The following is a 12,627-nucleotide window of genomic DNA, read 5'->3' as shown; positions in this document are numbered from 1 at the left end:
GATTAGGAAATTTTATGTACTTTTGTTTTACCGTTAATAGAACAGAAGTTTGTTTTTTATAGTAACAGTTTTTTGCATTTAGTTAGCAAATGTTTGGCCCTCCTAATAAGTGTTATTCTTTCATTCTTATCATAACGGATAGATACATGTATGTATTTATTTCCGTTGTCGGTTTTTGTACAAAGAGGACAGCAGTCTGTGTTCAACACAGCTTTCTTGGAAAACTCAATTAAACCTTAACTTTCTTGAAGTAAAGAAGGCTCACGGTGAGTATATAATATGAGATCTGATCCCGGGAGAGAAATTGAATCAGCCCTGTCTTGTCTAACCGAAGGGTTTGTTGGCCCGCCGGTTCCAGTGCTGCGTGATCCGGGACACACAGAGCGCAATGGCTTGACGCATTGCAGGTCTAACGTAACCAATCAGAGACTCTGTTACAGTCACGAGCGGATTGCGGGTCTCAGCTGGCCAATCATAAAAGCTGTGACATGCTGAGTCGAAATCTCTCTAGCGTCAACAAAGGCACTGAACTTGATGCAATAAGTAATATTCCGACGAAAGAAACTAGTGCCTTTTTGAGAAGTAGTCCCTCAAGATGTAAAGAGTTCTTAGATTATTTATAGTAATGTGGCCATAATAAATTACTTTTACAGGTTGTCGACATGTCCTTATTTTTTATATATAGAATCTGTGATTTTTAATTAATAAGTGACTTTTTAATTCGTCTCCTATATTCCTAAATGTATTCAAAAACACGCTAATTTAACTTGGTATGATGAAGAACAGAGATAAAGTTAAAACAATATTATTTATAATATTATATTAATATAACCTATAATTATTTTCATGTTTTATGTAGGCTACTACTTATCAATGAACATTTCGTTTTCAAATGTAACTGTTCACTGGGAATTATTTAAATTAATAAATTAATTAAGAGACCAATTAGAGACTAATTACTTTAGATCAATTTCTGTGTTTCTACACTACTTACATAAAACATTGATTGGTCATTTGTGGGAAGATTTGGGTCTGCTTAGAAATTAAACCAGAATTATCAGCATGTGAGAACGCACGCTGTGAGAAGTATGTTTGTAAATAATCCCATATTTTCTTTATCAAAATATCTTTGTGCATTGTTACTACAGCAATGAAGTGTATGTGAACCTTTGTGAGTGAGATGAATATTTCTTTCCCGCAGTGTTCATATTACTTATTATAGGCTACTACATACAATAACAGTGTTAGGCCTATACATGCAGAAGAATGTAAATATGCTGTTTGTTTTCTTGTAACAGTGCTGAAACTCCCATGACATTTTCATATAGACCAACCAGAAAATGTCAGATTTCATGTACTTAAATGCCGGTATATATAATACATTTCTCCAAATAGAATTATTGCATTTCACAAGAAGACTTTTCTTCTTATAACTAAACACTTTCCCTTCTCGGGACTGAGGTGGTTATGATAATTAGATGGGCGGGGCTTGTGCCTGCACTATGCGGAAGTGAGTGATAGGGGTCCGTACGGCGGAGGAATACACCGATGTATATAGAACCGGATCACCTTCAATACTCAGCGAGCGACAGTCGCACGGTGGAGCTTTCAACTGAGAGCGGAGCATCGCTGCAGTCTAGTGTAGATTTACAAACCTAGCCTACTCTCCAACCTCAGATATGGTACGTATAGGCTTTTGTCATACACTACTCGTTTATGAAACGGTGTTAATCTTTCATGTATTTAACGCTTTGCGATTAATATGCAGATACGACTAACCACCTGCTTGCTTGCCACTGCTGCGTTTTGCGCTCGTGCAACAGCAAATTTAATTTAATATGTAACAATCTGTTCTGTATTTCAATGCACTTCGCAAGAGATGGTTGCGTCCGTTTATTATTTTGAACGTGTTGCAGTGTTATTGATGTCATAGTGCGGCAGGAAATGTGACATATGCGTTTTATTATAGTGTGATGTGCTAGACAGCAGCAGACATATGATCAGTGCTCATCTTCTATTAAATAAAAACACATTGTGTTTGCCTTCATATTTGGCGTGTATGAGACAATATTTGCTTTGCTTTTGCAAATGATTTTTGCTATAGACATAATTGACAGCGCCTGGACAAATCAGGCCAGTCTTAACAGAGAGCATGGAAAGACCTTAAAGGATTAATTCTCCTAAAAAATGTACATTAAATCATCATTTACTCGCCCTTATGTCGTTACAATGCAACTTTATCTCTTACCTGTAGCACAAAAGGAGATGTTAGAATGACTGCCTCCGTGGCCATTCACTTTCATTGTGTTGAAAAAGATGCAATGAAAGTGAACGGTCACTGGGGCTGTCAGCATCTCCTATTGTGTTCCACAGAAGGAGAGAAGTCGTCATAAATGATTGCAAAAGTTCAATATTTGGTTGAAATATTTCTTTAAATGTTCAGTGTAATGAAATGAATGAGATCTATTTAGCCGTTGTCATGCGAGGTGTGTTGGCTGTAGATGGTCATAGTTTCATTTTTTAAGATAAGGCATTATGACATGCATATGTGACCTTGTTATTTATCTCAGCTCCTTTTTTTATTGAGCTTTTTATTATTAAAGTTTGCATAACATATCAGATCTGTCAAAATAAGCGGGGTTAGAATTGCACATTGGCTTTATTTATTGGTTTAGGTTGGCAGAACTTGGCACAAACATATTTGATTCATTTTGTGCTGTATTAACTTGTTAATGCAACAGGTCTTTTTGTTATCTGTGCTCTGGACTTTTTGTACACTCTATTTTTTTTTTCTCATAAGAGCTCGAAATGGAGTGCATAAATCATACGGCTGTATACCAATGAGAAATAAACAAACCTTTGTTCAAATGGTGCATTTTAGCTCAAGAAAGCAAACATTGTTCGTGAAGCATGGAAAGAATCTCCCGAGTGAGTTCAACAAAAGTCAATACTGACTCAATGAGTCCATACAAACGTTTCTGTTTCAGCTTCTCCACAGCATGCTGCCAGGCTCAGTGTTTAAAAAAAAATAAAAAAAAATAAAAAAAATTCTGGGTGCTGTTTGGTGAGAATTATCTCAGTTCTTTGATGAACTATGATTGGTTAGTTGCTGAGAGGTGTCTGAGGTGTCTGTTTCCTCCCTGGTTGCGTCTTCAGGATCTTTCTGACCCTGTTGCAGCTCTAATTTCATTGTGCTGCCTGTACAGGCAACTGTGCCATTAGATTCATTGGGTACTTGTGGGGAAAATAATCATGGTTTTTTTTCACCCATCATGTAAAACAGTCTAGAAACAGTCTGTGCTTCTTTATATTCTTAGGGGTGTACCTCTGAAATGATAGTCATGCTGAACTGCTTGAATGCTAGAACAATAACTGCAGTCTTTTACTGTGTATATAAGAGCTTACCAGCTGTCCAGTGTTCAGTACTGGATTAAAACCCTAACTCGCTTATCCTAAAGAATTTATTGGGAAACCTTTTAACTAAAATGGACAGATTAGCCTTAAAAGTATGGCTAATTCAGGGCTTGCTGTCTTTACGGCACACAGTTGGTGTGGCTCATAAGGAAGCCGCCTTCACAGTTGTGGTCGTGAGTTTATATTAAGCCATCTTCCTGTCTTGGGTGCGAAGTTGTGGAAATATTGGTATTTGTTTTGTGCATAAAGACAGTTACTGGAATTAGACTCGGTAGAGCATCAGTGTGGCGGCGTAATGGTTCAGGGCCTCAGGGACACCCATTTACATGGTGTGAAAGTGGCAATACCACACTCATTATCATACACTGGGCTTCCTGAGCGCCAGGCCAGCCTTTTCTCAGCTGCTCCTGCCGCTTGGCGACTCATAAATCAAGGCCAGATTCCAGGCAACGTAGCGCAGCGTTTCAGATCCAGGCCAAATTCCTGGCAGTGGTGTGCAATGTTTGAAGCCTTGCTGGATGGCAAATAGCCTGGAAGGTTTCCAGTTGAGATGCAGGATCTTGTTCTCCCCTCCCATCAGCTTGAGAGAAGAAATTATCCTTTATGGGCAGGGCCAATGGGGAATCTGTGGATATGCATATTCTGTGGGGAAATCTGCATAAGAGTCCTACACTTTTATTGGTGGCTGAAAGCTTCAAGTTGTTAAAATGTTTATTTAGATGAACACAAATGGGGATATTGTTACAGATTATGTATATTTAATCCTATATTTATATATAATGTCCATTCCCTGTCTAATAATGCTATAAATTATACAGAGCTATGTTTCAGAGTGATTCAAACCAGTAACTATTTTTTTAACTATTCATTAAAGTCAAGTAAATGTAATTAAAGTTGACAATTACTACTTTTCTTTTTTTTTTTGTGACATTTTTTCTTTCGCCTCCTGAGAAAAAATATGAATGCACCGCATTAAATTGTTTATTCAAAGCAATAAAATAATGAATGTCTGTAAAAACAAAAAAAGTGGATAATGTTTAAACTAGCATTTATGAATCAAATATAATTGATAACAGTGGAATTCGGAAAAAAAGCCACAAAGTCTTGAGACGTATTTTAAAAGTTGAACTTCTTTTAACTTTACATGGCTTTATAAACATACAGGCCTCTTGTGCGAGACGCAAGTGCAACGGTCAAAGATGTCAGTCTAGCGCATGTTTACATAGAAAACCATGGAAAAGCAGCGCAGAAAAAGAGTTCTGGGTGAACGACTTGTTATGGTTTTGACGTAACCAAGATCTTCACTGCATTGAGCTTCTCTATTTCTGCAATGTTTTGAATGAACAACGCAGCAGTGCCACATTTAGTGGGTACAACTGGGTAGGCTAACAAAAACATTAAAACACAAAAACAGCTTGCGTCATCGCATCTCATGTGCCATTGAGAAGGCTTTCTGACGCACCTAAAATTCGAATGCACTGTTTTTGCATTTGACCGTGGAAACAATCGCAGCAATTATCAAACAAGAAAAGTCCAGTCAATTTCCGATGGACAAAATCAAGTTCAACCCTACATTATTTTCTCACTTAACAAGCCATATTACTCTGATAAATACGTTACGATAGGGAATAAAAGACGATTAAAATTTTTTGCTTCATGTTGACTTTTAAAAGAATGGCCTCATAAGATTAATTAAAGCTAGCAGAGCTTTTTTTGCCGAACTTTGCGGGAATACTGTTGATGCAACCAAGGATAAAGAGGAGTCATCACTTTTGCACATTTGACATCAAAGTTTGTTGATGGTATTTTTTTATTCAGAAACTTGATCTTCCTGTGAAAATGATAGACTTCTCTGGTGACATGCGGGACTTCTTCAATCAGTTCATCCTCATAAACCCCAGCCCTTTCTTACAATTGACCCCAAGCTCACATTCAGATCAACAACCAATGAACCCTGAGCAACATTTTTCTTTTTTCGATCATTTTCAACCCTAATGTAAGTCACAATATAGAAGAAAAGATGTGTTGTTACATCCGTTACATTGCGACTTTACTAGCCAAGGTTTTAAGGGTAAAGGATGTATGTTCATATTTAGGTTACATTTCAAGGGGGTTAAGGACAGCACACTAATTGGAACAACATGTGCCGAGATCCCTTGCACAACAGCATAGTCATAATAGGGCAAGAAGAGACCTTTTTAACTCTCCAGGTCATAGTTTGTCCCTACCTGAATTTGAAGGATCCTTAACCCTCAGGCTAACAGGACCCTTAGGGAGAGACTGGGTGAGAAAAATGCATTTGATTACAAGCACATTGAGACAGGTGAGATAATGCATCCACGCAGGGAAAGGGAAAACCTGCCATTGTGTTCACAGACGAAGAGGTGTTGGCACAATTAGCAGAGATGTGATGCCACTCAGATGGTCAAAGAGATATAAATGTAAACCTACAGCTAGCTGTAAACTGAGATGACCACAGGAGCAGGTAAAGTGATGAGCCGTTTGATTTTGACAGACAGGCCTTAATACCCTTCTTTGATTTAGCTGTCACTCTGTGTACCTGCCGGTCTATCTCAGAATACTTTGCTTGAGTAACCCGATGGGACGCCCATTTGACTAATCTCAAATAATGTAAATGATCCCTGACCCTCGGCTTTGTAACCGCAGTGAGCTGCTGACATTAAGCTTCTCAAAAAACGGCCCAATATCTTGCTGTACGATACCCAATGCGGCCCAGGAGGTTGGTACAATAACATCGTCCTCAAGGGTCAGGTGATCTCTCTCGGGGTCCGTTGTTCTTCAGCCCGATCAGCCAGAGTCACCGCTAAATGCTTCGAGTAACGTCTGCTCAAAGAGACCAGAATGCCTCCAAAGAGACCCATCCTCTACTCTGAGAAGAACTCTGTGTCGTTATCCATGGTCTACGATCTCCTTGACCAGCAGCAGTTCTTTTATAAAGAGCTGATCGAGCTACAGGAGAGAAACTACAAGTCATTCCTGCAGATGCTGGTGGACTCCACCAACCGCCGCATTGACAGCGTGGTGCGAGATGTACAGGATTTGAAGAACTGTCTGCAGCAGTGCAGGACTGAGTTAGGGGATGTCAGGCGCCAGGGCACACAAAACGCCAAGCGGGCCGAGTGTCTGGCAGAAGGACTGGTGATGGTTCGAGGAGTGGTGGAAGGCCTGACCTCATTGAAAAGCCCTAACGTTGAGGTCAAACCCAGGAAAACACCAGTAAAAATGGACAGGCAAGATGTAAAGACAACTGATGGCTGGAAAAACGAACCCAAAGCAAAGAGGCTGGTGGCTGACCTGACCGATATTCAGTTTGATGGCATAAAGGTTGCATTAGCATTAAGACACTTCTTCTTTTTTTTTGTCTTTGAATACATTTAACTGTTTTTGTTGTGGCCTTTAAGGAGATTTATATTCACCATTAGTTTTTGAATTGGTGGTCAAAGTGGTGTTTTGTCAGGAAGTGACGGCAGATGAAGTAGATGTTTTTATTTTATTTTAAGAAAGCTTTATGAATAGCAATTATGGTGCTGCAGTATTTATTTCTTATTCATGTTATGGTCAAGCTCTTCTATTCGTGTTTTTTTATATTTTAGACTGTGGGTGTGTGGGTGTGGTTGTGGGTTTCTTGATGACAGGACATTTGTGCCTTTAGTGTTTGCTCAGTTCCACAGTAAAGTGTACAATAAAAATAAAATGAGTTATGTTTATGAAATCCGTTATCTAATCACTTTTTTCTTATTCTCTATTTCCAGGCTGACCAACTCACAGAGGAGCAAATTGCTGGTAAGCCAATCCGTATGCTTGTGTTGTATACATGCCCTGAAATTACATCAGTGCCGAGGATGAAAGTCACATAGTAGCTGCTTACTATCAGCACACCTGCGCTTCATTCAGCCAGACACTTAGGGAAAATGTATCTTTCTTGTGAAAATAGTTTCAAATGGGCATATATATGAGGTTTAAATGTTGTTTTCATCCATTTCCTTACAGAGTTTAAGGAGGCTTTCTCCTTGTTTGATAAGGATGGTGACGGTACCATCACAACCAAAGAGCTGGGCACAGTGATGCGTTCGCTCGGTCAGAACCCCACGGAGGCCGAACTCCAGGACATGATCAACGAAGTGGACGCTGATGGTGAGTTGGATTCAGTTCAGACTTCAGAAATCATTGATGGATCCGATTGCAACAAACAGTAATGCTATCAGGATGTGCTATCGATGCTATTCTAAGGTCTAGATTAGGTTTTAAGTTAGAGTTAGCCTAGTATTTGTATCAGCGTAGTGTAGTCAATCAGCTGTTTGCACTTAACTGGTTTGAGGGGGGGGGGAAATCACAAAACGTACGTTATTGCCAAAAAAAAAAGATGTAAATTTATATATTAAGTGTCTATGGAAGCTTGTTTCTGCCACTGAATAATAAATAAATAATAATAATTGCGACTTTTTTTCTCAGAATTGCGAGATATCAAGTCAGAATTGTGACTTTTTTTCCTCAGAATTGCGAGATATGAAGTCAGAATTGTGCGAAATAAAGTCGCAATTCTGAGAAATAAAGTCGCAATTGCGAGATATAAACTATTCTGAGGTAAAAAAAAGTATTTTTTTTCCTTTGAATTGGACTTTATATCTCACAATTGTGAGTTTATATCTCACAATTCTGAGAAAAGATGTCAGAATTGCGAGATATAAACTCGGAATTATTTGAATTCTGAGAAATAAAGTCAGAATTGCGAGATGTAAACTCGCAATTGTGAGATAAAAAGTCGCAATTATCTTTTAAAATGGTTTATTTTGTGGCGGAAACAAGCTTCCATAAGTGTCTAACAGCAATATCAAGTATTCAAGTAAACATCCAGATATTGTAAAAACACAAAAGATTTATTTGGCTTTATTTTAAATACAGCAGTTCTAGCGTATAGATCTGATATTGACACGCATCACAATTGTTTATATTTCACTTAAGACATTACTTAAGAATACATTCCCTTTTTATTTTATTTTAAAAATCAAACATTCTTATCTTCTTTTCATTTTATTATTGACTCACTCATTAAACTCACTTATCCTAACACCTCTGTACAGAGAATCTCACCTATCGTTCCTGCCTTGTAATGTTGACCTTTGACCTGTATCGCTCTGTGTGCAAGCAAGCTTTCAAATTGCACCAAATATAATATGTCTGGGATGCCTCTCTTGTTACAGAGCTGATGTAATTAGTTTTCCAGTAGACTATGGTGTCTTTTAGCGCTAGTATAGCGTTTTGTTAGATCACGCAGAACACGTTGGGTTTCTGATATACTGATTATTTGCAGATGGTATTGTGCGGTATGGAGTCGTTTTTGTAGGTCAGACAGCAGTAAAGCCCGTTGAATAACAGCAGGTAATAAAGACCTCATGGAATCCTTTACATAATCCACTTTGGCAGTGGCGGCGATGGAATCGAGAGAGTGTTTGTGAAGAGCTCCAGTAAGGAGAACATGCAATGTGAAGAAAAACACACACACATACGCAACCACGTGTGTACACCCACATTGTCAGATTACACACGCAGTGTGAGCCCTCTGGGAATGGCTGTAGTGATCATTTTCACACACGCATGCACACAGGAGGATGTCATATTTGTTCTGTGTAATGGAAATGTCTCACCTCAGCTTGGTTAAACCTTGAGGGTAGCAAAACACCCATTTCAGCCTGAAAACCCCTGAACTGTTCTTTTTCCTGCCTTGTTTAGATTCAAATTTGCAATGCACCAATATTAAAATCCAGGCCAGAAAGAGTTTATAAATGGCTGATAGTAAAATTCTGCATTATTTTGTCTAAATAAATTAAACATAAAAGTCTGTTTACTAAATGCTACAAGTGAATTTAAGCATCACATTATAATGTACAGAATGAAAAATGAATGCTCATTTTGAGATTGCTAAAGATTACATTTAACTGTGTAATTACATTTATTAAACTAGTGTTTTAAACATTAACTTTAAATGTGCAGTATGTAATATTGACAGCTAGTGGCTGAAATGGGTACTGCAGTCCAAATTCAAAATATTGGAGAGAGTTGTTTCTTCCGCCTCTCCTCATCAGACTCAACACTCAGGCTGGTTGCCAGATTGAGGACGCGCAACAGGAGCGAGCGCAGTTGACAATAGAAAGCGCTGAGCTTTACACTGTAAGTTGATCAGCTAATGTGTACGTTTGCAATGTTTTATTGACGATGCTTTTTTAGGTCAGGTAGAATCGGCGAGTTCGCTTGCTGGCTTCCGTGGCTGCAATACGCTGTGTTTTCCGCCATCTGGCAACCTGGGGTGTCGAAATACTATTGGGTAAATTGACGGTGGACGGGAAATACACAGACCAAAACAAAAACAGACGTTCTGACACGGAACACACATTTCAAAGTAGAATAACTGGTTGTTGCGGTTTTTTTTGGATAAAGACGTTTTTGAACTTAATCCTAAATCTCTGTAAACATATTATGGTATTTTTATGCCTTAGTACAGTAAAAAAAGAAGATAGAAGATAGAAGAATGAGCATTAACAATTAAAAACTCTAATATTGATATGTTGTGCATCAATAATTTAATGTTTTATCTCACAATATAAGAATATAGTTTCCTGATACCGTGCCCGTACGGGGTTTTGTGCATCCAAGAGAGTGTTGGCTGTGGTTCAACCAGACCCAATCTCACTAAATATGTGCTATTAGACCTCATTACTCCTCATTATGCCCTGTTTACTGCCCCGCTTTCTTTTCCTGGATGCTTTATCTCGAACCAGATCTGATGATTTTCTCTGTTTCTTTCAGGTAATGGAACCATTGACTTTCCTGAGTTTTTGACAATGATGGCCCGGAAAATGAAAGACACGGACAGCGAGGAGGAGATCCGTGAAGCGTTCCGAGTGTTTGACAAGGTCAGTGCTTTCTGAAAACAGGGAAAGATTATGTTTTTGCTTCCATGGAAAGAGTGAGGAGGCAGGAAAAAACAAAACTTGGAAAACTAAATAACAAGCCCTTGTTCCACATAAAGCTGGTTTCAAGCGATTCATGGTGCAATCATTTCCACAGTCATACATATTTCCTTATAGCTTTGCAGGGATATTTGATTGTCAAAAATCATCACTGGCCTCTTTTGCTTCCATTTGTTGAATGTTACCCTTGTTGCCCGTTTTCCCTCTGCATTACGCCTTCACGATATGTCATCGCTGATTTCAAAATCGCCCACTTTGGGTTTAGTGCTTTAATATTTTTAAAAGCATGACACGGCTTACTTATTGATCTTGTCTATCTCTGTCAGGACGGGAACGGCTACATCAGCGCAGCAGAGCTTCGCCACGTCATGACAAACCTGGGCGAGAAGCTAACGGATGAGGAGGTGGATGAAATGATCAGAGAAGCTGACATCGATGGTGACGGTCAGGTCAATTACGAAGGTACAACGCAGCTGTGTGCTTTCCTGATTATCTGGAAAGGGTCACCGTTTTATGCAGATTAAATATTACTTTTATGAATTGCCAATTCAATTACAATAATGTAGTTTGGATTTGGATGACGCAAGATTATTTGCGTGTATATTAATTTAAAGGAGCAGTCTGGAACCTAGTAGGTTTTGTGCTTTGAGCTGTTGTTGTTGTTGTGGTCTTATGAGTGTCATGTCTGATGTCCACTTCTCTTTCTGTCCACAGAATTTGTACAAATGATGACGGCAAAGTGAAGCTCTTCTGTTCTCTCCTGACCTCTTTAGAAGACAAAAAAAATCAGTCAAATGTTTTACTTACCTCTTACGCAAAAATATTCATTTATTCATACTGTTTCTGTATAGAAAAAACTGAATGTTAAAAAACAAAAATGTCCATATATAGAAAAAAATATATGAAAAAAAAAATAATAAACCAAAAAAAATGACATAAACAAACATAAATTACCTGCATGTACTGGTTAGTGGTCCTGTTCCCAAAGAACTGCTTAGACATCTACAAAAAGATCAATCAATTAATCCTGATATCAAACCTTCAGAAACTAAAGTAAAAGCATCTGGTGAACTGCTTAACTGGTTCCATTTGCTAGTGGCGATGTTTGGGCTGGCCAATCGTCTTCTACTTCCTGTTTCTGTTCTACATGCATGCAGCTTGAGTCTGGAGCCGCTATTGGGGCGGAAACCTCAGCGATGTCTGTCGGAGTGTTCAGGGGGTGAATTTAAAAGAGGGTTTAATATTGTTTGGGGGAGGTGGGATTGGGTGGCGGGCGGGTTTTCAGAATCTGCATAGAGGACGAATGAATGGGACCTTTGCAGTTTGCTTCAATAACTAAATAAAGAGATATTTTTAAGAAAAATGAGCAGTTAAGAGATTTTAAACTATGTTTGGCATGTCAAGATATTTGGAGTTTTGTTTCTTTGTGCATTGTGCCCGATAGTAGGGGCGTTTAGTGGGAGGGACTGGCTTTGGAGTTTCAGGGCGTGACCTTTCACCATACGTGGAAGCGTTTTTGGGGTAAGGGCAATGGTGACTGTACCATAAATGTTTTATCTTTAGTTTTTCTCTGGGCTCTGACTGTGAGTGTGTCGATTACTCTGGAGAGTGCAAAAGAGGGCTTTGGCTGCCAGGGGTTTGTTTCGACTGCCCACCTTCAGTTCTGTTTATGTTCATTCCAAGTTGTATATGCTTGTCTTTTGATTTTTTTTTTTTTTTCTTTTCTTTTTTTCAATAAAAGAACATGAACTCGAAGCTCTCAACCTTGTTTGTCCTTTTTGTCATCCTCTATTGAAACAAACATTTAGGGAAGCTTTTGCAGCCAGCCTACAGAAATTGCCATGGCAACCGCTCTCTTTTTCTGTATGTCTCAGTATATATGTGTCATGTTGCATGAGCACTGATCTATCCAAGCGCAGGCTTGAGCGTGTCTGTCTTTGGGGATTTTAGGGGTTGCCTGGCAACCTGGATCTATGGCTCTGGTGGATGAGGGATATATCAAAAACCATGTGGGAGCTGGAGAAGAGACTCTGGAGAGATGGTGTGTGTGTGTGTGTGAGGCTACAGCTGATTAGATCCACCTCCTGTAGTCAGGCAGAGTTTATCCCTGCTGCAGATCTACAGTATGTTCCTTCATTATTGGAATTATTCATTTGCATTTTTCTAATCGAAGCTTTACCCCATCATTCGCATCAGATGTATTGTGAGTGTTTTTTGCACACAA

General features: G+C 38.9%; 1 protein-coding gene across 1 annotated transcript; it reads left to right on the top strand.

The window, feature by feature from the left end:
* Window positions 1-1,542: 1,542 nt before the first annotated feature.
* On the top strand, window positions 1,543-12,158 carry calm1a (calmodulin 1a). Its single transcript, XM_084096488.1, has 6 exons — window positions 1,543-1,682; window positions 7,188-7,218; window positions 7,426-7,569; window positions 10,240-10,346; window positions 10,730-10,865; window positions 11,118-12,158. The coding sequence occupies exons 1-6, from the start codon at window positions 1,680-1,682 to the stop codon at window positions 11,144-11,146; spliced, it is 450 nt and encodes a 149-aa protein (XP_083952614.1). The 5' UTR covers window positions 1,543-1,679; the 3' UTR covers window positions 11,147-12,158.
* The last annotated feature ends 469 nt before the right edge of the window (window positions 12,159-12,627 follow it).

The sequence above is a fragment of the Abramis brama genome, assembly GCF_963993115.1.
Source record: "Abramis brama genome assembly, chromosome: 21".
Taxonomy (NCBI): domain Eukaryota; kingdom Metazoa; phylum Chordata; class Actinopteri; order Cypriniformes; family Leuciscidae; genus Abramis; species Abramis brama.
This window is presented reverse-complemented; position numbering and strand designations above follow the sequence as displayed.